The sequence below is a fragment of the Gallus gallus genome, chromosome 3 (genome assembly GCF_016699485.2).
Source record: "Gallus gallus isolate bGalGal1 chromosome 3, bGalGal1.mat.broiler.GRCg7b, whole genome shotgun sequence".
In the NCBI taxonomy this organism is placed as follows: domain Eukaryota; kingdom Metazoa; phylum Chordata; class Aves; order Galliformes; family Phasianidae; genus Gallus; species Gallus gallus.
The window spans coordinates 88,079,271-88,103,709 of record NC_052534.1 but is presented as its reverse complement, the minus strand read 5'-3'; the positions used below and the strand labels follow the sequence as shown (position 1 = coordinate 88,103,709).

The following is a 24,439-nucleotide window of genomic DNA, read 5'->3' as shown; positions in this document are numbered from 1 at the left end:
AAAAGCAGGTGGTGGTAGCAGGAGTTTCAGTGCCTGGAGGTGGCCCAGCTTCGTGCTGGGAGTGCTGCAACATCCACCTCTTTCTGGTTTCTGCGGCTGCACTTACACACGTGGGTGATGCACTGAACACACGTTTACATACTCAACTTCCTTGCTGGCCTCTCAGTAGCACAGCCGGATTTCAGGGACTGTTATGCCCAGCTCAACACTGACTTCAGCATCAGCTGGCAGCAGTCAACACAAAGCCATGCACGTCAGAGCCCTGCCAGCACCTGCTGCCAGCCAGAGTCCTCCTTCCTCCAACTGTAACAGCTCCTCAGCTGGCTTCAAGCATTCCTCTTGTAGTTGAGTGCTCATGGTTGAGTACTCATGTTAAAGGAGATATTGATGAAGCGGCCACACAAGAGGCTGAAATGCTACTGACAAAACAGAAGTGTAGTAGGAACATCTAAGTTGAAGCTGAATTCATCTAAAGCTGAATTGAAACACTTCACCTCCCTTAGCCCAGAACCTGCAGGCTCTGCCAAGCTCTTTCCAGGAGAAGCGTGTTGTCCACTGCTCAGGCTAAGCTCCTACATATTCCAGCAATGCTAGGGAACACCACTAAGAGAACAAGAGAGCCTTTGGATGAGTACATAGTGGCAAGAAGTCACTGAACGTACATTTTAACGTCAACTTTATTTCTGTAAAGGTCATGAAGTATTTAAGACAGTATGTTAAGTTTGAGACTACTGAGTTAAGAACTTCATTTGCCAATGTGGAAATGAAACTAGTGAAATTAAACTAATTTAATTCATTTCACTTAGCTTCTCAGGAAACACAAAAGACAATTGAATGGAGTTACAGCACAGTTAGGCTGCTGCTCAACTGAAAATGGCTAACACAGCTGGTACATCCTTTTCCTGAACGATTGGTTTCTTTGGGCTGCCAGGCTGCAGGAATTTCTTGATGTTGGGCATATTGCTCATTCTTGCTTTAAAACTCTACAAAACAAACAAAAAACAGCACTATACTTAAGACCAATGGCAACTCTCAGAAGTAACAGTGCATTGGGTGACATGAGGCTGGTGGCTGGTTCCAGGTGGCAAATAGTTTCTTGTCCTTGAACTGAGGGGCCCAGAACTAGACACACTATTTCAGATGCAGTCTCACCAGGGCAGAGGAAAGGGGGAAGAAGCATTCAAGGAGCGTTTGGACAACGCTCTCACACATTCAGTTTGATACTTGATTTTCATTTCTCACTCCTTTCCTTACACACCCTCTCCCCCCCCCCCCCCATATTTTCTCAACCAGTTTAAAGCAGTGGTTCTGGTTTGGTTTATCTCCTTTAAAACTGTCTATGCAATTACCTGCAAGAGGGGAAATTTTGCAAGTACATCGGGCTTCAACTCTTCCAACCATAAAATGTTTTCCAGTAAATGCACATCAGCTTTGCTCAGCTTGTTGCCAACAAGAAAGTCATGCCCATGGTCTTTCAAAACCTAAAAACACAGAACAGGGACCAGAAGCAGGTGTGATTTGTGTGCCACTTAACATGATATCTTCAAAGAAAGGTCATCCACTACATGGAATTGTCACCATAGCAAGGAAATGCAATGAGAACACCTGTAGTACCATCAGATAATCTGACCACTCTGCCATCACAGCCATTATATATCTGTCCTTTCCCTTCTGCATCTTTATTTTTTTCACTGACAGCTGAGGTCTAGCCCTCTTGCCTTCACTTCTGTAGCTCACAGAACACAACCATCACTGTACAAAGTACACAGGAGACTAGACACCATGGTAGGTGTATCTTGGACTCCTTCAGACGATGGGTAGCTCCCTTATTTCTCACCTGCTTCTGCTTCAGTTTGGGGAATACTGCACTGGGGGCTCCCTGCATGTAGCCTGTGCATCAGTTTCTTGAGGCCCTGCTTCCAGCTCACCCATCTTCCCTTTTTTTTCTTATATAATTACAGAAGGACCTGCAATCCTTCTGTATGTATGCCGCAATTCCTCTAATGCATGTTTAGTCAGAGAGTCCTGTACTTCAGGAGGTAAGTACAGTGTAAAAGCCAGTGCTATTGTGGCTTTTGTCTGAAACAACATACAGACTGAACCATGGACATCTGTGGAACTCAGTGCATCCTGGGTTGTAGCAGCTATGCCCATCTCCTAGATCTGCAGTTTCTTTTGCCTCTTCAGTGGTGTTCCATCTCCAGCCTCATCTCACTCCCACCACAATTACATTTACAATAGATTTTTCCTTTCTTTTCCTCTGAATAGAAGATTGTGTAGATCAGGGCTGGTGTTTCAGGAAAACAACATTAATTAAGCTACTAAATCTTTGCCACGTACCTTCTCAAAGACTGGCAAGTATCTGTTTGTGGCCTTGTCCAAAATATTAGCAAGGTCTTTCTCCATTTCATTAGCTGGTTTGAACTCATGGTGCAAGATTAACTCATTCAGATCTGCCAGTCCTTCCACATACATGTCAATTCTGAAAGGAACAAATCCAGTTGGTTATATCTTGAAATGTTCGACCTCTACTGAATAACCTAATGTATTTTAACATTCTACAGGTTAAACCATGGATTCCTAGTGCCTTTTTTTTTTTTTTTCCCCTGATAAAGCATTGATCTCTGATCTTCAGAAACTCCCTTCCACCTTACTTCTTATCTAATCTACCTATTTATTACTACTGTAGACATCATCTGCACTCACAGTCAACACATGCTATAAGAAAACTCGCTGAATAAACGTCTTGTGAGTCTAAATGTGAGCAGACATATTCTTGTGTCACACAGAAAAGCAGTACCAGCTATGAGCTAACAAACAAAGGTAGGACTGGTACAGTACAGGGCTCTCTCCTTCAGATCCTTCCCGTAGAGATTGTATTTCCCTGCTATGTAGTTGAGGATGGCTCTGGTCTGCACCAACTTCATCCCATCGATCTCCACCATGGGCACTTGCTGGAACAGCAGGAATCCATCTGGGGAAGAAGAAGACAAGGAGATGCTCAGCGTGTGACTGAGGATCATCTATGGGGATATGGGAAAATAACCACCAGTGTTATTCATCATCTGGGGCACTCTTCCTCACCCTCCTAATACAGTATGGAAAAAGTGCTTTGGACACCTAGACTATTGTTAACATTTGTGTTCATATTTAATGTTAACATACACATTAACGTTTACCTTTATGACTCTTGCATTGACTTTACATTGACCACATACTGCTTGGTGTTTCACGTGATTACTGCAAGAGCAAAATATCACTTGATATGAGACTGTAGTTGCGTAAATCCCTTCCTGGGGAAGATCAGGATGGCAAACGCCACTCTAAGCTCAGATATCTTTGAAAAGCCAAGCAATGAGTATAGATGTGTAACATCAGCAAACACTCTTACAGTGTGGGTGATGGAGTGCTGACCAAGGTTGCCCAGAGGCTGTGGAGTCTCCTCCTTGGAGATCTTCAAAAGCCACCTGTGTGTGCCCCTGTGGACCTACTCTGGGTGTCCCTGCTTGAGCAGGGGTTGTGCCGGATGGATCCCGAGGTGATGATTACTGCATCTTACTGTTCACTGCAGGAGATTTGGACTAGATGACCTTCAAAAGCCCCTTCCAGGTACAATGATTCTATGACTGTTTGACTCCGTACAAGCTAGCCTAGGCTTTCTTCTCAACAGACATAAGATTCTCCTCGTGTTCTAGGACAAACAATTCTAATCATTTTCATTATCAAATTATAAAATAGGGAAGAAAACTTACCTGTCCTTAACTTTTGGAGATCATCCTTTGTTTTCAGAATTCTTTCTTCAAACTGTAGGGAATACAGAAGAAAAATTGTTTTCTGCCTGCAGGTTTTAACTTCTGCATGTCATGAGACAACAAGGGCCCAACATGCAATGCTGATGGGATCTTTGTGTTGGATACGCCAAATCAGGTTTTAAAGAATTACTTTGCCTTTGCCATATTGTCTCCTGATCCCTCTCCCATTCCATTCATAGATCTTCTGGGCAAGCTACTAAGGTTGCTCCAAAAGTAATGCCTCCCCCCCTTTTTTTTTTTTTTGGAAACTACAACAGATAAAAAGAGCAGAGTAACATTATTTCAAATTAAGAGCAACAAAATACGCCAGCATAGTCATCACCATTAGCTATGAGTTTTCCTCAGCAATGAACGAGAAACTGTATGCCTTGTTAGTAAAAATACACATGGCCATCTGGAAGGTGGCTTGTCTTCCACATCGCTGTCAAAAACTGCTGAAGCGCCTCGCTATGCTCACATCCACTGTTTGGTCACCGTAACTGTTCAGGAAGCATTGGCCATTGTCAATGGGTGCCACTTTTTCTGCATGGAGGAATTCAATTCCACGCCTATCCACAATGTAATGAAATATTACCAGGAACGTTCAACTCTACTGCCACATCACCAAAGTCTGCCTCTGACATCGTAGGCCAAAGTAATAAAAAAGGGAGCACTACTTTCAGAGCAGTCCTCCTACACTAATATAGGCATAATACATATGCTGTTTTGGACACTGAAAGCAAACTAGAGGCCATCAGAAGTCAAAGGGCTCGACTCCTCTGATTAGAGGAGAAGAAGACAAGTTCTGCTGCTGCGGTGTCAAATGGTTTCTTGCACTGGTCACAAGGGAGATGGACATATAACGCTAACAGTGGGACTGACACACGATGCTTGGAAGAGAAACAGGAACTTGGTCATCATTTGCTTGGTTATGGTTGTGCAATGCATGAAATGGAGAATCTGAAATTGCTGGTATGTCCCAGTATTAATAAAGAATACTATAAATGAGTATTTGTTACTCGCTCTTAGTATAACAACTACATACAAACCTCCACTCCAGCAGCTGCTAGTAGCCACCTTATTGGCTCCATTCGGCCTCGTATATTGGCATAGTGCAGAACTGGCTTCCCAGACATGTTTCCACGTATCTGATTTCCTGCTATGCAGAACAAAAAAGAACTATCACAAATCAAGGAGGATCAGAATGCTGTTCATGAATCTCCAGCTGGTTCTCAAGCACCGCTCAAAGCGGTCTTCTTTTAAACCAATGACTGATGATGCAGGACTGTCATCAAATCAGCAGAGGAGACAAGAGTGAGAATATCTTGGAAAGTGGTATGGTATTTCACATGTGCACTTTAGTTAAGCACAACTGTGTACTGACAGCAAGTGGCCCATTTCAGAGAACATGCAAAGCAAAGACCACTTCCAGCCCAACGCGTTCTGCTCTGACCGAAAACGTGGCTGTGCAGTATGCACTGTCCCATTTATTTCAGCCTTATTTTAGGATGCTGTTTACTGTTGAAACCCACACACAGAACAAACTTAGTAATTACTGTACTTTCTCTTCTAGACTTTCTCTGCTAGAGTTTACAGTCCATTATAAAGCAACAGGAAGAATTTCCTCCTCTATCCTGGTTCACATTCATAGAACAGAATCATAGAATCATTAATGTTGGAACAGACCTCTAAGATCATCTTCTCCAACTGTGGAGCCATACCCACCATGCCCACTAACCATGTCCCTCAGTGTCACATCTACTCTTTCCTTGAACACCTCCAGGGACTGTGAGTGCACCTCTTCCCTGGGCAGCCTGTTCTAATACCTCACTGTTATGGCTGAGAATAAATTTTTCCTAATATCTAAACCTCCTTTCCTAACCTGAACCTGCACTGGTGCAACTTGAGGCCAGTACCTTGCCCTATTACTAGTTATTGGGGAGAAGAGGCCGACTCCCGCCTTGACACAAACTCCTTTCACGTTCAAATTGATAAGGTCTCCCATTATCCTCCCCTTCTCCAGACTGTACAATCATAGAAACATAGAATTGCTCAGTTTGGAAATGACTTTCAAGATCATCAAGTCCAACCACAACCTAACCATACTACCCTAACTCTAACAACCCTAAATCATGTCCCTGAGCACCACATACAAAAGGCTTTTAAACACATGCAGGGATGGTGACTCAACGACCTCCCTGGGGAGCCTATTCCAGCGCTTAACAACTCTTTCTGTTCAGAAGCTTTTCCTTTTATCGTTATTGATGACCTGGATGAGGGTATTTAGTGCACCCTCAGTAAGATTGCAGATGACACCAAGCTGGCTGGAAGTGTTGATCTGCCTGAGGGTAGCGAGGCCTTACAGAGGGATCTGGATAGGTTGGATAGCTGGGCTGAAGCCAATGGGATGGGATTCAACAAGACCAAATGCCAGGTCCTGCACTTTGGCCAGAACAACCCCAGGCAACGCTACAGGCTTGGGGCAGAGTGGCTGGAAGACTGTGTAGAGGAAAAGAACCTGGGGGTGTTGATTGACGCTAGACTGAACATGAGCCAGCAGTGTGCCCAGGTGGACAAGAAGGCCAATGGCATCCTGGCTTGTATCAGAAATAGTGTGGCCAGCAGGAACAGAGAAGTAATTATCCCCTTGTACTCAGCACTGGTGAGGCCGCACCTCGAGTACTGTGTCCAGTTTTGGGCCCCTCGCTGTAAGAAAGACATCGAGGCCCTGGAGCGTGTCCAGAGGAGGGCAACAAAGCTGGTGAGGGGTCTGGAGCACAGACCTTATGAAGAACGGCTGAAGGAGCTGGGATTGTTCAGTCTGGAGAACAGGAGGCTCAGGGGAGACCTTATTGCTCTCTATAACTACCTGAAGGGAGGTTGTAGTGAGCTGGGGGTCAGCCTCTTCTCTCGGGTGACTAGTGATAGGACGAGAGGGAATGGCTTCAAGCTGCGTCAGGGAAGATTCAGGCTGGACGTTAGGAAATACTACTTCTCTGAAAGGGTGGTCAGGCACTGGAATGGGCTGCCCTGGGAGGTGGTGGAGTCACTGACCCTGGTGGCGTTCAAAGAGCGTTTGGATGTTGTGTTGAGGGACATGGTTTAGCGAGAACCATTGGTGAAGGGCAAATGGTTGGACTGGATGATCCTGTGGGTCTTTTCCAACCTTAGCAATTCTATGATTCTATGATATCCAGCCTAAACTTCCTCTGGCGCAACTTGAGGCCATTTCCCTCGTCCTGTCATCTGTCACCAGGGAGAAGAGACCCACTCCTCTCTCACTGTAAGCATCTTTCAGATATTGGAAGAGAGCAATAAGGTCTCCCCTCAGCCTCCTTTTCCCCAGACTAAACAGCCCCAGTTTCTTCAGTCTCTCCTCATAGGGCATATTCTCCAAGCCCTTCACAAGGGCTTGTTGCCCTTCTTTGGACCTGCTTCAGCACCTCAGTATTCTTTCTATATTGAGGTACCCAAAACTGAACACAGTACTCGGGGTGAGGCCTCACCAATGCTGAGTACAGGAGCAGGGTGACTTCCCTAGTCATGCTCACTATGATACAAGCCAGGATGCCATTGGCCTTCTTGGCCACCTGGGCACACTGCTGGCTCATATTCAGCCGACTGTCCATCAGTACACCAAGGTCCTTTTCCATCAGGCAGCTTTCCAGTCACTCCTCCCCAAGCCTGTAGGGTTGCCTGGGGTTGTTGTGACAAAAATGCAGGACCTGACACATGGCCCTATTGAAACTCATGCCATTAACCTCAGCCCATCGATCCAGTCTATCCAGGTCCCCTGTAGTGTCTTGCTCCCCTCTGGCAGATCAACACTCCCTCCCAACTTGGTGTCGTCTGCAAACGTACTGAGGATGCACTCAATCCCCTCATCAAGATCATTAATAAAGATGTTAAATAGAAGCAGCCCCCGTACCAAGCCCTGGGGGACACCGCTCGTGACCAGCCACCACCTAGATCTAACTCCATTGACCACAACTCTTCAGGGCTGGCCATCCAGCCAGTGTTTCACTCAGCCGAGCATACGCCCATCCAAACCATGGGCAGCCAGCTCCTCCACGAGGATGTTGTGGGGGACAGCGTCAAAGGCTTTACTGAAGTCCAGGTAGACCACACTGACTGCCTTATCTTCATCCACTAAGCAGGTCACCTTGTCATAGAATAAAATCAGCTTTGTCAGGCAGGATCTACCATTTGTAAACCCATGCTGACTGGGCCTGATCCCCTGGTTGACCTTTAATTGGTCCATCATGGCTCCCGAGATTATCTGTTCCATAACCTTCCCTGGCACTGACACGAGACTGACAGGTCTGTAGCTACCAGGATCATCTTTCTGGCCCTTTTCGAAGACGGGTGTCACATTTGCCAGTCTCCAGTCCACTGGGACATCCCTGGTTAGCCAGGACTGCCGGAGAGTGATGGAGAATGGCCTGGCAACCTCATCCGCCAGCTCCCTCAGCACTCCAGGGTGCAGTCCACCTGGCCCCATGGACTTGCAAGCACCCAGCTTTCAGAGCAGGTCCAAAACTATCTCATCATGGATCACGCAGGGCCTATGCTGTTCCCCATCCTATCTACCAGTGCAGGGGACTGTGTGCCAGGGAGTAACAAGTCCTACAATGAAAGACTGAGGCAAAGAAGGCATTAAATACCTCAGCCTTATCCTGATCCTTGGTTACCAAGTTGCCCTCAGCATCCAACAATGGATGGAGGTTCTCCCTAGCCCTCCTCTTGCTGTTGATGTCTTTAAAGAAATATTTATTGTTTTCCTTTAACTTAGTGGCCAAGTTCAGGTCTAGGTGGGCTTTGGCTTTCCTAATTTTCTCCCTGCACTGCTTCAAAACATACCTGTAATCAGTTGCAGTTCCCTCAGCTGCTCCTCATAACACTTGTGCTCCACACCCTCCACAGCTTCATGCAATTATCTGGATGTGCTCCAGGGCCTCAGAGTCTTTGTTGCAGGCAGGGGCCCAAATCTGAACACTGTATTCAACTTAACTCCATTCAGCTACACCCTCTGAGCCCGGGCACTCAGCCAGTTTCTTACCCAGCACAGAGTATGTCTGTCCAAGCAATGGGATGCCAGCTTCACCAGGAGAATACTGAGAGACAGCGTCAAAGCCTTCACTAAAGCCTACATAGACCACATCCACAGTCTTTCCCTCAGCCACTTGGCAGGTCACTTGGTCATAGAAGGAGATCGGGATGGTCAAGCAGGACATGCCGTACGTGAACCCTTGCATTTTATGCCTGAATCCCTGGCATTTGTGCCATTCAGAACCATGGCACAGCAAACACAGTGAAGGCGTAGGCAGTACCCAGTTTATAGTCAAGTCACAGTTATGAAGAACAAGACAACAAACAATCTGAAGTATGAACAGCAGCAAAAAGCAAATGGCTACAACAAAACATATCCCTCTTGTAAGTAGCATGCCACTGTTTCTAAAATAGGAACCACTTCACACCTCTGAGATCTAAACTGATGGTTCTTCAACCTGTATGCATGCAAAGCAGCTGATTATTAATTAATCGTCTGATGCACAAAATCCTGTTAGCAAAGAATGCACTTGCAGGTATTTAATGCACAAAATCCATCCACTGACTTCAGCATCAAGTACACTAATTCTCTACACACAACCAAAAAGCTTACCTTGCACAGACTGGAACTCAGTCTGAGCACTCAGCAGCTTTGCCCTGAGGTTATGGAGCTTTTAGCCCCTCCTACAAAACAAACTGCAGACACTTCTCAGCTATTGGGTAACACTATTGCATCACATAAAATGCTTAGTTTTAATCACTTAGTACCTACAAGAGAAATCCTGACGGTGCACATGTGTAACACTTGTGAGAGGTCACCATCATTTAGGACAACCATGACAGAACCAAATCTTATACTTCCCACTTTCACTGTATGGCAACTTGCTACTTAACAATCATCACAGCTGCACTATTTTTGAAGATAAAAGTGTTTATTTGTTTCTGTCAAAGACACTACCCTGCATTTGACCTGGGGAAAATGATTGCTGCTTATGAGTGTAGGAGGTGGTGAAAGGAGAGTGCTATCAGGAGGGCCAACTGCTGTTTTATTTGATAACTGTGTTGATACCAAAGAGTTTAGTATCGTTTGATCTCCTCTGCCCCCACCTCCTGTCTAATTTGCCTGGTTAGTGCCGTTGTAGGCAACACATGCACCCAAGCTCAATGCACTCTGAAAAAGTCTGCTGAATCACCCTCGGCTTGAATGTGGGCCAGGACATTCTTCTGTTATTACAGAGAGGAAGTATGAACTGTAGTCAAAGAAAGGAGTTGTTACGGTACAGGGCTTGCTCCTTCTGGTGCTCCTCATAGATAATGATGTATAACATGAATTTGCTGCTGCTCTCCTTTCAATAGTCCTAAATACGAGTAGGAGGAAGCCCTCACCAAGCACTGGAGCCACAGCCGATACCCAATCCAAAGTCAGCAGTACGCACTCTGAACCACGAGAACAGCTTTTCTATACTGTGAGAACAGCCCTTCACATAGCTTGAGCTGATATAAGCTGAAGGATGGAGGCTCGCATAAACATAAGCTCAAGGACAGAGTGCAGAAGAGGCCATGGAGCTTGTTGTCAAATGAAGGTAAGAATGTAGAACATGTACAATACATCCTGTTGTTGAATATAAGATGGCAAAACAGATGCTTCAGCTCAGTTTAACATCAGTGGGAACTCATTTGGGCCATCCCCTCTAAAAGATTGGAAATTTACAGTGAGAATGCACCCCATGACCATCAGAGATGTTATTTCTGTCCTTGGAATGTAATGAATATGTACACACTATGCCTTTAAATATGTAGTCACCGCTCCTCTCAGTGTGCATATTTGGTGGGCGCGATCCCCCACACACCCAGCACTGTAATAAAGGGAATACCTGCTTGACATAACTCACTGTCATGTAACTTTACTTTGGTGGTTTTCTCAGCTTCAGCTCAAAAGGCCGGTATCTGTCATGGGTGAAGGCATCTGATTTTTAAGTACTTCTCTGTTCACATGAACCATCCAGGTGGGAAAGCTAGGGGAAATCTCAAATATAAACCTTAATAGCTTAACAGAGAGAATATTCAACACTGGTGCTGCTGCTGGCCACCAGCTTGTTCCCTACTGGGGTCTTCCTCTAAAATAAAGAGACACATATATGTAATTATTGGTTTCTCATACACAATACTGATTTCCTAACAAAGCATAGGAACGTTTTGCATCTTCAAACCTTGTGAATTTTCCTCTCCCATACAACGTGTCAGAATTCCTTTGGCTTGGGTTGGCGCTACGCTCAAAATTCTGAGGCAGTCTTTGAAATGTAAGGGAAATTGGTGCATGCACAAACTGCACTGTGTTATTGTATCCATAGGAGGAGGTGGGAATGTAGGGAAGGGATCTTCACCTGGGACTAAGCTGACCTGCAGGGCTATGCCCAGCCCTGCCTTGTTGCAGATACAAAGGACACATCCAGTGTTTTACACTATAAAAAAGCAACTGGATACTTCTTGCTTCTTCTGAGCTGCCGCTGCATGTGTCCAGCACACCTGAAAAGCCCAACTCACTATTATATCCCATGACACATTTCTCCTGAGCTCCACCCTCAGAATCCATCTGGGTAGGCACGTAACCAAACACTCTTTTAAACTCAGGGATATGTTGACACAAGATAGTCTTGCAGTTAGCACAAGATAGCTCCAGGGTGCTACCTGTTCACTGCTGCTTTTAGAGCTCTCTCTGCACACTCACATCACAACACGCGCCTTTGAAGCACATCCCCTGCTCTGAGATTTCTTCACATTCCCTCTAGTTTGCTCCCTTTCTCTCTCCTGCTTAGCTTGCAGTCACAGTTTGTGTCTTCTTGGCAATAAACAGTCTTACTGTGAGTACAGAAACACCCATCTCCATGGAAGCTCATCATGTTGGGTGGTACCTTCAACATGCTCTATGAGGCACAGCCACTGCTTCGCAGCAGAACTCAACCCAACCAACAGGTGCTCCAAACCTCTGCTCAGCTAACAGCTTGCCCTGGGGATTCACAGACAACTCAGTCTCCTTCAACAAAGTTCTCTTTTCACATAAATAGCTGCGTGATAACAAAGACTTGATAAAGTCGCAATCGAACTAGAGCAGCTTGATGCCTAACTAATACCTCAACAGCAATCAAGCATTTAGGAACATGCCTAATTCTGGCTACATTACACGTCATGTATGTACACTCCATTTCTCTTTCCTGTAAGGCCGTGACTTGCACTACTCCAAGTAAAAGTGCTCCCAAACAGCATATTTTTCAGAATTACTTCATTCCCTGGTGCTCCAGAAACAGGGGGTGATCTCAAGTCCTCTCCCCCTGAGGACAGAGCTGCACTCGGGATCCTCACAGCCTGGACAAGCACCAAATGAGCACTCCAACCTCCATCATGTGGGTACAGGCTGGGAAATGCACTACAAGGGCAGGCGAGCTTAAGCAGAAAGAGCAAACTTCCCTGACCTCCCCCACAGCACAAGGACAGCTGCTAAAAATCAACCCAGCCAAAGCCATGCTTGCCAGTGTCAGCAAAAGAACACCCCCGTACCAGCCTGTACTCGTCCATCACGGCTCTCTCACGGATTGGCCAAGGGTTGAAGCGTTGGGGCAGGAGAGGAAAGCAGAGATCTTCCAGCAGCGGCACTGCTGAGGGACACAGCTCGGGGCTTTGGGCTGAACACCCACTGTGGTGGCACCGTGCTGAAGGGATTCTGTTAAGCTCTGCAACACACGGACCTTGGAAAACACCGAGTCACATCGAGCAGCAAACTTTTACCTTTCCAGAGCAGCACTACCGGGCCTGAAGAGAAATCACAAACCACCCACATCTACTGCCCCTTCCCAGCCTGCCCTGCTCACAGCGCCGCTGCCGGGCGGTACCCTCACCTACCGGATAGGTCTCCTGGGCGGGCCGCCACTCTCTGTTCTGCCGCAGCTAAGCGCGCTTCGCCGCCGCTACAGCCGACCGCTCCCCCTCCGCTGCCGTCGCCGCGCAGCTCCAGGTCCGCCCCCCGCGTCCCGTGTCGGCTGTGGGCGGCCCGGGGACTCTGTGCTGCCGGGCGGGGCGGTGGAGGAGAGGCTGTCCGTGGGAAGCTGAAACGGCCTTGGCTTGGTGGAAGCGCTGCTCAGCGATCAGCTCAGCGTCACCGTGCTATCAACGTGGTTTTCATCAAAAATCCAAAGCACACGGCCTTGGCAGCCCCTGGAAAGAGGCTCAGCTAAAAGCAGGTGGTGGTAGCAGAAGTTTCAGTGCCTGGAGGTGGCCCAGCTTCGTGCTGGGAGTGCTGCAACATTCACCTCTTTCTGGTTTCTGCAGCTGCACTTACACACGTGGGTGATGCACTGAACACACGTTTACGTACTCAACTTCCTTGCTGGCCTCTCAGTAGCACAGCCGGATTTCAGGGACTGTTATGCCCAGCTCAACACTGACTTCAGCATCAGCTGGCAGCAGTCAACACAAAGCTATGCATGTCAGGGCCCTGCCAGCGCCTGGTGCCAGCCAGAGACCTCCTTCCTCCAACTGTAACAGCTCCTCAGCTCTACAGCTGGCTTCAAGCATTCCTCTTGCAGTTGAGTGCTCATGGTTGAGTACTCATGTTAAAGGAGATATTGATGAAGTGGCCACACAAGAGGCTGAAATGCTACTGACAAAACAGAAGTGTAGTTGGACCCCAACCCCAATGTACACCAAGCAGAGGAACATCCAAGTTCAGAGGAAAGCTGAATTGAAACACTTCACCTCCCTTAGCCCAGAACCTGCAGGCTCTGCCAAGCTCTTTCCAGGAGGGGCGTGTTGTCCACTGCTCAGGCTAAGCTCCTACATATTCCAGCAATGCTAGGGAACACCACTAAGAGAACAAGAGAGCCTTTGGATGAGTAGGCAGGGCCAAGAAGTCACTGAACGTGCATTTTAACAACTTTATTTCTGGAAAAGTCATGAAGTATTTAAGACAGTATGTTAAGTTTGAGACTACTGAGTTAAGAACTTCATTTGCCAATGTGGAAATGAAACTAGTGAAATTAAACTAATTTAATTCATTTCACTTCGCTTCTCAGGAAACGCAAAGAGAATGGAGTGGAGTTACAGCACAGTTAGGCTGCTGCTCAACTGAAAATTGCCAGCAGGTTTGGTATTTCTTTTTCCTGTAGAGGTGGTTTCTTTGGGCTGCCAGGCTGCAGGAATTTCTTGATGTTGGGCATATTGCTCATTCTTGCTTTAAAACTCTACAAAACAAACAGAAAACAGCACTACGCTTAAGACCAATGGCAACTCTCAGAAGTAACAGTGCATTGGGTAACACGAGCTTGGCGGCTGGTTCCTGGTGGCTGCAATTTAGGGCCATTTCTCTTTAGGGCGTTTATAAATGATGATGCTGCAGAACTTAAACGCATCCAAAGCAGGTTTGAAGATGATCCTAAGTTAAGAGAAGCTGTTGGCTCCTTAAGAGGTGGGGAGACCTTGCAGAGAGAGAGCTCTCAAAAACTGGAAGGCTGGTACTAACCCAGCACATCGAGTTTAACATGAGTGAATGAATGCTGGATTCTGCACCCGGGATGCAGCAATCTTGGATGTATGTACAGAGTGGGAGCAGAGAGGCTGGAGAGCAGCCCTGAGAAAAGGGATCTGTTCTGGTTGATGAGAAGTTGGCCATGAGCCAGCAGCGTGCCCTGGCAGCCCAAAGGGCCAACTCACCCTGGGGTGCCCCAGGCCCAAGGCTGCCACTGGGAGAGGGGAGGGGTTGCCCTGCTCTGCTCAGTGCTGTGGCCACACCTCCAGCACTGCATACAGGTTCGGCTGCCACAGTGTAAGGACATAAAACTATTACAGAGTGTCCACGGGGCTACACGGGTGGCAAAGGGTTTGGAGGACAAGAGATTTGAGGAGCAGATGAGGTCCCTCGGTGTGCTCAGCCCAGAGCAGAGGAGCTGAGGGGAGGCCTCATGGCGGCTGCAGCTCCTCACAGGGAGCGGAGGGGCAGCGCTGAGCTCTGCTCTCTGTGACAGCGACAGGGCCCGAGGGAACGGTGTGGAGATCCCTCCAGCCGGGGTCGGGTTGGGAATTAGAAAAAAGTTCTTCACCAGACGGTGGCAGGCAGAGAACAGGCTGCCCAGGGCAGTGTGCCTGAGTTCAAGTTTAGACAACACTTTCAGATATTGGGTTTGAATTACAGGTGGTCCTCTGTGAAGCCAGGAGATGGAATCAATGGTTCTTGTGGGTCTCTTCCAACTCAAGACATCATGGCATTTTAATAATCTATGCTTCAGCCTACTATACCTTTCAATACCCTGGTGGCTGGGGTGACAGAAGGCCACCGTAACCACCAATATTTCAGGCTGGCCAAAACCACTTAGGGTATCTGACTTTTAGTTTCTTGCCCCCCCCCACCCCCATATTTTCTCAACCAGTTTAAAGCAGTGGTTCTGCTTTGGTTTATCTCCTTTAACACTGTCTTTGCAATTACCTGCAAGAGGGGAAATTTTGCAAGCGCATCGGGCTTGAACTCTTCCACCACTAAAATGGTTTCCAGTAAATGCACATCTGCTCTGCTCAGCTTGTTGCCAACAAGAAAGTCATGTCCGTGGTCCTTCAAAACCTAAAAACACAGAACAGGGACCAGAAGCAGCTGTGATTTGTGTGCCACTTAACATGATATCTTCAAAGTAAGGTCATCCACTGCATGGAATTGTCACCATAGCAAGGAAATGCAATGAGAACACCTGTAGTACCATCAGGTAATCTGACCACTCTGCCATCACAGCCATTATATATCTGTCCTTTCTCTTCTGCATCTTTATTTTTTTCACTGACAGCTGAGGTGCAGCCCTCTTGCCTTCACTTCTGTAGCTCACAGAACACAACCATCACTGTACAAAATATACAGGAGACTAGACACCATGGCAGGTGTATCTTGGACTCCTTCAGATGATGGGTAGCTCCCTTATTTCTCACCTGCTTCTGCTTCAGTTTAGGGAATACTGCACTGGGGGCTCTCTGCATGTAGCCTGTGCCTCAGTTTCTTGAGGCCCTGCTTCCAGCTCACCCATCTTCCCTTTTTTTCTTACTAAATTACAGAATGATCTGCAATCCTTCTTCTGTATGTACGCTGCAGTGCTTCTAATGCATGTTTGGTCAGAGGGTCCTGTACTTCAGGAGGAGGCTTCATGTAAAAGCCAGTGCTATTGTGGCTTTTGTCTGAAACAACATACAGACTGAAACATGGACATCTGAGAAACTCAGTGCGTCCTGGGTCGTTGCAGCTCTGCCTATCTCCTAGATCTGCAGTGTCTTCTGTCTTCTCTGTGGTGTTCTGTCTCCAGTGTTATCCCACTCCCACCACAACCAAAGCATTTACATTTAATTTTTCCTTTCTTTTCTTCTGAATATAAGATTGTGTAGATCAGGACTGATATTTCAAGAAAACAATATTAGAAAACAATAAAGCTACTAAATCTTTGTTACGTACTTTCTCAAAGACTGGTAGGTATCTGTTTGCGGCCTTGTCCAAAATATTTGCAAGATTTTCCTCCTTTTCATTAGCAGGTTTGAAGTCATGGTACATGATTAACTCATTCAGATCTGCCAGTCCTTCCACATACATGTCAATTCTGAAAGGAACAGATCCAGTTGGTCAAGTCAAATCTAGGCGGTCTGAATGGCACAGCAGGAACTAGCTAGGACCCATCAGTAAAAGGCTGTACTCCTTTCCTCAGCAGGGGAAATACATCTCTGCATTTAAAATTTTTCAAACCCAAATAGAGAATTTGGCATATGTGTCCATACCATTCCTAACAAATATCTTGAAATGTGACTGAATTACTGAATAATGTACTGAATAGCCACTTAACATTCTTCAGCTTAAACCATGGATTCCCAGTGCCTTTTTTTTTTTTTTTCCCTGATAAAGCATTGATCTCTGATCTTCAGAAACTCCCTTCCACCTTACTTCCTATCTAATCTACCTATTTATTACTACTGTAGACATCACCTGCACTCACGGTCAACACATGCTATTAAGAAAACGCTGAATAAACGTCTTGCGAGTCTAAATGTGAGCAGACATATTCTTGTGTCACACAGAAAAGCAGTACCAGCTATGAGCTAACAAACAAAGGTAGGACTGGTACAGTACAGGGCTCTCTCCTTCAGATCCTTCCCGTAGAGATTGTATTTCCCTGCTATGTAGTTGAGGATGGCTCTGGTCTGCACCAACTTCATCCCATCGATCTCCACCATGGGCACTTGCTGGAACAGCAGGGATCCACCTGGGGAAGAAGAAGACAAGGAGATGCTCAGCCTGTGACTGAGAATCATCTATGGGGATATGGGAAAATAACCACCAGTGTTATTCATCATTTGGGGCACTCTTCCTCACCCTCCTAATACAGTATGGAAAAAGTGCTTTGGACACCTAGACTATTGTTAATATTTGTGTTCATTTTTAATGTTAACATACACATTAATATTTACCTTTGTGACTCTTGCATTGACTTTACATTGACCGCATACTGCTTGGTGTTTCACATGATTACTGCATGAGCAAAATACCACTTGATTTGAGACTGCAGTTGTGTAAATCCCTTCCTGAGGAACTTCAGGACGGCGAATGCCACTCTAAGCTCAGATATCTTTGAAAAGCCAAGCAATGATCACAGATGTGTATTTTGGCTTGGAGGAAGTAAGAGTAACCAGGCTCATTGCAATAGAATCTGAAGAGAGCAAGGTGAGCCGCTGGAAGGAAAACAGGAGCATTTCTCAAGGACAGGTTAAACTCAGAAATCTAGAACTCTGGCTTCATACAGATTATCAAACAACAGCTTTGTGGGCAGCCTAAAGTATGAACGAATTTCACAATGATCTGACTGGAGAGAATGTACAGACATGGGGCAACTGGCAGCGGGTTCCGAATGATACAAGGAAGGTGGCATTTGAACACCAGCAAACACTGTTACAGTGTGGGTGATGGAGTGCTGGCTGAGGTTGCCTGGAGGCTGTGGAGTCTTCTCCTTGGAGATCCTCAAAAGCCACCTGGGTGTGGTCCTTGAGCAGGGGTTGCATCAGAGGGACCCCAAGGTGATGATTACAGCAGTGTGTGTCTGTGATCCCATCTGTACCAGCCAGCCTAGGGTTTCTTTCAAGAAGACTCCTCTCATGTTCCAGGACAAACAATTCTAATGATCATTATTATGGAATTATAAAAAGGGAAGGAAACTTACTTGCCCTTAACTTTTGGAGATCTTCCTTCGTTTCTATAAATCTTTCTTCAAACTGCAGAGAATACAGAAAGAAAATTGTTTTCTGACTGCAGGTTTTAACTTCCGCATGTCATGAGACAACAAGGGCCCAACATGCAATGCTGATGGGAATTATGCTTTAGAAACACCAAATCAGGTTTTAAAGAATTACTTTGCCTTTGCCATATTGTCTCCTGATCCCTCTCCCATTCCATTCATAGATCTTCTGGGCAAGCTACTAAGGTTGCTCCAAAAGTAATGCCTCCCCCCCCTTTTTTTTTTCATGGAAACTACAACAGATAAAAAGAGCAGAGTAACACCATTTGGTAGACTAAATTCTCATCAACAAAACACTCTGCTTCAACACTATCACCACCATTAGCTGTAAGTTGTCGTCAGCAATGAACGAGAAACTGCATGCCTCGTTAGTAAAAATACACATGGCCATCTGGAAGGTGGCTTGTCTTCCACAGCGCTGTCAAAATCTGCTGAAGCGCCTCGCTGTGCTCACATCCACTGTTTGGTCACCGTAACTGTTCAGGAAGCATTGGCCATTGTCAATGGGTGCCACTTTTTCTGCATGGAGGAATTCAATTCCACGCCTTTGCTTCATACGCACGTTCATGTCAGCTGCCATTGTATCAGACTGCCCCTCTGCTGCCATCTTTCTCCCAGCAATAAAATGTAATGAAGTATTACCAGGGAAGTTCAGCCTCTATTGTCACATCACCAAAACATCACCCTCTGACATCATGGGCCAAAGTAATAAAAAAGGGAGCACTACTTTCAGAGCAGTCCTCCTACACTAATATAGGCATAATACATATGCTGTTTTGGACACTGAAAGCAAACTAGAGGCCATCAGAAGTCAAAGGGCTCGACTCCTCTAATTAGAGAAGAAGAAGACAAGTTCCGCTGCTGCGGTGTCAAATGGTTTCTTGCACTGGTCACAAGGGAGATGGACATATAACGCTAACAGTGGGACTGACACACGATGCTTGGAAGAGAAACAGCAACTTGGTCATCATTTGCTTGGTTATGGTTGTGCAATGCATGAAATGGAGAATCTGAAATTGCTGGTATGTCCCAGTATTAATAAAGAATACTATAAATGAGTATTTGTCACGTGCTTTTTGACAATTGACAAACCTCCACTCCAGCAGCTGCTAGTAGCCACTTCACTGGTTCCATTCGGCCACGGACACTGACATAGTGCAGAACTGGCTTCCCAGACATGCTTCCACGTATCTGATTTGCTGATAGCTAGAATAAAGAAGAACTATCACAAATCAAGGAGGATCAGAATGCTGTTCATGAATCTCCAGCTGGTTCTCAAGCACCGCTCAAAGCGGTCTTCTTTTAAACCAATGACTGATGATGCAGGACTGTCATCAAATCAGCACAGGAGACAAGAGTGAGAATATGTTGGAAAGTGGAATGGTATTTCACATGTGCACTTTGGTTAAGCACAACTGTGTACTGACAGCAAGTGGCCCATTTCAGAGAACATGCAAAGCAAAGACCACCTCCAGCCCAACGCGTTCTGCTCTGGATGAAAATCTGGCTGTGCAGTACGCACTGAGTAAACTTAGTAATTACTGTACTTTCCCTGCTAGAATTTACGGTCCATTATAATGAGACATGAAGTATTTACCCCCCCTATCCTTGGACACATTCAAAGAATAGAATCAAAGACTTAATAAAGTTGGAACAGACCTCTAAGATCATCTACTCCTGCCGCTGAGCCATCCCCATCGTGCCTGCTAACCATGCCCCTCAGTTTCACATCTACCCTTTCCTTGAACACCTCCAGAGACTGTGACTGCACCACTTCCTGGGCAGCCTGGTCTAATACCTCACTGTTATGGCCAAGAACAATTTATTCCAAATATCTGAACTTCCATTCCTAACCTGAACTCCTCTGGTGCAACTTGAGGCCAATACCTTGCTCTATCGCTAGTTATCGTGCAGAAGAGGCGAACCCCCACCATGCAACAACCTCCTTTCACATTCAAGGCAATACGGTCTCTCTTGAGCCTCGTCTTCCTCAAACTATACAATTGCAGTTCCCTCAGCTGCTCCTCATAACACTTGTGCTCCACACCCTCCACAGCTTCACTGCAATTATCTGGATGTGCTCCAGGGCCTCAGAGTCTTTGTTGCAGGCAGGGGCCCAAATCTGAACACTGTATTCAACTTAACTCCATTCAGCTACACCCTCTGAGCCCGGGCACTCAGCCAGTTTCTTACCCAGCACAGAGTATGTCTGTCCAAGCAATGGGTTGCCAGCTTCACCAGGAGAATACTGAGAGACAGAGTCAAAGCCTTCACTAAAGCCTACATAGACCACATCCACAGCCTTTCCTCAGCCACGTGGCAGGTCACTTGGTCATAGAAGGAGATCAGGATGGTCACGCAGGACGTTCCTCACATGAACCCTTGCAGTTTATGCCTGAATCCCTGGTCATCCAGCACAAGCCATCTGACTGCACTCAAGGCAAGCTGCTCCGTGACCTACCCTGATACAGAGGCCAGGCAGACAGGACTACAGCTGGCTCATCTTTCCAATCTTTCTAATAGATGAGCATCACCCTAGGAAGCCTCCAGGCTTCTGGGACTTCCTTTGTTAACCAGGACTGCTGAGAAACAATCAAAAGCAGCTTAACAAGCTGTTCCACTAACTCCCTCAGTACCTTTGGGCAGATCCCATCTGGCTCCATGGACTTGAGACAGTGCAGGGGGAACAGCAGGTTGCTAACCATTTCCTCCTGAACTCTGGGGGAATACGCTGCTCCCCATTTCTGTCTTCCAGCTCATAGGGCTCAGTACCCAGCCCATAACTGGTCTGACTATTGAAGACAGAAGTAAAGAAGATCCTCAGACTTCTCATCCTCGCTGGTAATGTTGCCTGTCTCATCCAGTAAAGGATGGAGATTCCTCCTTTATAAGGCAGAGAACTGTCTTTTTTTTTTTCCCTGGAGTCTCAGCAAAAGTTCCCTGCTCAGACAGGCTGGCCTTCTTCCCCACCAGCTCATCTTATGGCCCAGGGGGACACTTTGTTCCCATGATTCTGGGATTTTCTTTTTGAGCAATGTCCTGCCTTCCTGGACCTCTCTGCTCCTCAGTTCTTTATGAGTAAGGATCAGGCAGAAGGAGAATGGCTTGACACCATCATCCCCAGCATTGAGTTCAATCTAATTCACAACAGTCCCCATTCCTCTCTTTTCTTTAGGCCAGTACCCAATTTTGTTTTGGTAACATCTTGCTGGTCATCACTACAGGCAGAGCCAAAGTGAAATCCCTGCTCAGTTCTACTCCAGCTCATGCTGGGATTCAAAGCAATAATTGTCTCCAGGCACATTGTCATCTGCCCCATTCAGAACCATGGCACAGCAAACACAGTGAAGGCGTAGGCAGTACCCAATTTATATTCATATCACAGTTATGGAAAACAAGGCAACAAACAATCTGAAGTATGAACAGCAGCAAAAAGCAAATGGCTACAACAAAACATATCCCCCTTGTAAGCAGCATGCTGCTGTCTCTAGAACAGGAACCACTTCACACTTCTGAGATCTAAACTGATTGTTCTTCAATCTGTATGCATGCAAAGCAGCTGATTATTAATTAATCATCTGATGCACAAAACCATGTTAGCAAAGAATGCACTTGCAGGTATTTAATTCACAAAATCCATCCACTGACTTCAGCATCAAGTACACTAATTCCCTTTGCACATCCAGAAGTCAGAAAGCTTACCTTGCATAGACTGGAAATCACTCTGAGTGCTCAGCAGCTTTGCCCTGAGGTTATGGAGCTTTTAGCCCCTCCTACAAACCAAATTGCAGTCACTTCTCAGCTATTGGGCAACACCATTATTAATCACATAGAACACTTAGTTTTAATCACTTATTACCTAGAAGAAGAGAACACCTGACCAACGCTGACAGTGCACATGTGTAACACTTGTGAGAGGTCACCATCATTTCAGACAACTGTGACAGCACCATATTTTATACTTCCCATTTTCACTGTATGGCAATTTGCTACTTAACAATCATCAAAGCTGCCAAAAACCTTCCACGGTTTAAAAAAAAATACTGCGATATTAATCCAATTTTAATTAAATTATTTCATGATTCTGTAGTTTTGTACCTCTTTACACACGTCAGAAAAACTATTTCAGCTGGAATCCTTCATTGACAACCTTCTGTTCCCTTCCTTTAGAGGCAGGGGACGTTCCTTCAGGACATTTTCTTCTGAAGAATGTCGTTTTTGAAGACAGAAGTGTTTATTTGCTTCTGTCAAAGACATTACCCTGCATTTGACCTGGGGAAAACGATTGCTGCTAATGGGAGTAGGAGGTGGTGAAAGGAGAGTGCTATCAGGAGGGCCAACTGCTGTTTTATTTGATAACTGTGTTGATACCAAAGAGTTTAGTATCCTTTGATCTCCTCTGCCCCCACCTCCTGTCTAATCTACCTGGTTAGTGCCGTTGTAGGCAACACATGCACCCAAGGTCAATGTGCTCTGAAAAAATCTGCTGAATCACCCCAGGCTTGAATATGGGCCAGGATACTCTTTTGCTATTACAAGAGCAAGGGGAAGGGCAGGGTATGAACTGCAGTCAAAGAAATGTGTTGTTAAGACAGATATATATATATAATAATTGGTTTTACATACACAATACTGATTTCCTGATCAAGTGCAAGAACGCTTTGCGTCTTCAAACCTTGCAAACTTTCCTCTCCCATACAACGTGTCAGAATTCTTTTGGCTTAGGCTGGAACTATGCTCAAAATTCTGAAGCAGTCTTTGAAATGTGAGGGAAATTGGTGCATGCACAAACTGCATTGTGTTATTGTATCCATAGGACGAGGAGGAGGGAATGTAGGGAAAGGAGCTTCACCTGGGACTAAGCTGACCGGCAGGGCTATGCCCAGCCCTGCCTTGTTGCAGATACAAAGGACACATCTGGTGTTTTACACTATAAAAAAGCAACTGGATACTTCTTGCTTCTTCTGAGCTGCCGCTGCATGTGTCCAGCACACCTGAAAAGCCCAACTCACTATAACATCCCATGACACATTTCTCCTGAGCTCCACCCTCAGAATCCATCTGGTAGGTATGTAACCAAACACTCTTTTAAACTCAGGCATATGTTGACACAAGGTAGCCTTGCAGTTAGCAGTGCCATAGCTCCAGGGTGCTACCTGCTCACTGCTGCTCTTAGAGCTCTCTCTGCACACTCACATCACAACACGCTCCTCTGAAGCACATCCCCTGCTCTGAGATTTCTTCACATTCCCTCTAGTTTGCTCCCTTTCTCTCTCCTGCTTAGCTTGCAGTCACAGTTTGTGTCTTCTTGGCAACAGATAGTCTTACTGTGAGTACAGAAACACCCATCTCCATGGAAGCTCATCATGTTGGGTGGTACCTTCAACATGCTCTATGAGGCACAGCCACTGCTTCGCAGCAGAACTCAACCCAACCAACAGGTGCTCCAAACCTCTGCTCAGCTAACAGCTTGCCCTGGGGATTCACAGACAACTCAGTCTCCTTCAACAAAGTTCTCCTTTCACATAAATAGCAGCGTGATAACAAAGACTTGATAAAGTCGCAATCAAACTAGAGCAGCTTGATGCCTAAGTAATACCTGAAGCAGCACTACTGGGCCTGAAGAGAAATCACAAACCACCCACATCCGCTGCCTTGGGCCTCAGCTACACCCACCAGAGTGACTGCTAAAGCTGTGAGCGCTGTCTTTTCACTTCTTCTTGTGTGCGTTTTGTTCAGAACAATTCTATTCCCGGCCTTCCAGCAAGAAGCACATAAGCAAACTTCAGAGCGCGTCCGCAGTCTGCTGCCCGAACTTAAAGGTTCTTCCTCACGGCACGCAGACCCGCACGCAGCCCGGGGCGATGCTCTGCTCCCCGCACACACACCCACGGGGCTGCTCAGCCAGAAGGACCTTTAGAACACAGACCCTGCTGCAGCCAGCCCGGTCCTGGGACTGCAATTGCTTACCAGAGGGCGGTTTCCACTGGGACCGGGGCCAAAAGTTCGATCCTTCAACCACCCGAGCTGGAAAAGGCTCTTGAAAGAGTATAGAAGCAAATCACCGCCCAAGAGAGCACATCAGAGCCCCACACAGCGGCTCGGCACCAGCCCAGCCTGTCCCCCACCGCAGGAGCCGCCGCCGCGCAGACCAATCCCGCCCCGCCCCCGCGCTCCTCCCGGCCCTCCCCGGGCGTTCCGTGTCGGCTGTGGGCGGTCCCGGGGCCTCGGCGGGGTGCTTTGGTGTCTGTCAGGCCTTGCGTGGCGGTTTGCCGCCTTCGCGCTTCCGTGCGTGGCGGT

The 24,439-nt window shown here is 46.5% G+C and overlaps 2 protein-coding genes across 16 annotated transcripts; both read right to left on the bottom strand.

Annotated features, from left to right (window-relative positions):
* Positions 1 to 659: 659 nt before the first annotated feature.
* Positions 660 to 24,062, bottom strand: LOC395611 (glutathione S-transferase class-alpha). Of its 11 annotated transcripts, none has more exons than XM_046939760.1 (9): positions 12,738 to 12,847; positions 12,396 to 12,583; positions 9,454 to 9,536; positions 4,841 to 4,950; positions 3,753 to 3,804; positions 2,842 to 2,974; positions 2,341 to 2,482; positions 1,350 to 1,481; positions 660 to 983 (listed from the first exon to the last, which is right to left on the bottom strand). In XM_046939760.1, exons 4-9 carry the CDS (start codon positions 4,925 to 4,927, stop codon positions 864 to 866), a joined length of 666 nt encoding a protein of 221 aa, XP_046795716.1. In that variant the 5' UTR covers positions 4,928 to 4,950; positions 9,454 to 9,536; positions 12,396 to 12,583; positions 12,738 to 12,847; the 3' UTR covers positions 660 to 863. The 11 variants fall into 11 exon arrangements, with proteins under 11 accessions (XP_046795716.1, XP_046795715.1, XP_040553378.1 ...); XM_046939759.1 differs by having other exon boundaries at positions 4,841 to 4,947; XM_040697444.2 differs by lacking the exons at positions 9,454 to 9,536; positions 12,396 to 12,583; positions 12,738 to 12,847 and adding exons at positions 12,624 to 12,647; positions 23,759 to 24,062 and having other exon boundaries at positions 4,841 to 4,947.
* Positions 13,755 to 24,258, bottom strand: LOC100859645 (glutathione S-transferase-like). Of its 5 annotated transcripts, none has more exons than XM_040697447.2 (8): positions 24,110 to 24,258; positions 21,842 to 21,912; positions 19,232 to 19,361; positions 18,065 to 18,116; positions 16,981 to 17,113; positions 16,315 to 16,456; positions 15,313 to 15,444; positions 13,755 to 14,074 (listed from the first exon to the last, which is right to left on the bottom strand). In XM_040697447.2, exons 3-8 carry the CDS (start codon positions 19,316 to 19,318, stop codon positions 13,955 to 13,957), a joined length of 666 nt encoding a protein of 221 aa, XP_040553381.1. In that variant the 5' UTR covers positions 19,319 to 19,361; positions 21,842 to 21,912; positions 24,110 to 24,258; the 3' UTR covers positions 13,755 to 13,954. The 5 variants fall into 5 exon arrangements, with proteins under 5 accessions (XP_040553381.1, XP_040553379.1, XP_025004723.1 ...); XM_040697445.2 differs by having other exon boundaries at positions 19,232 to 19,345; XM_025148955.3 differs by lacking the exon at positions 21,842 to 21,912.
* Between the last annotated feature and the right edge of the window lie 181 nt (positions 24,259 to 24,439).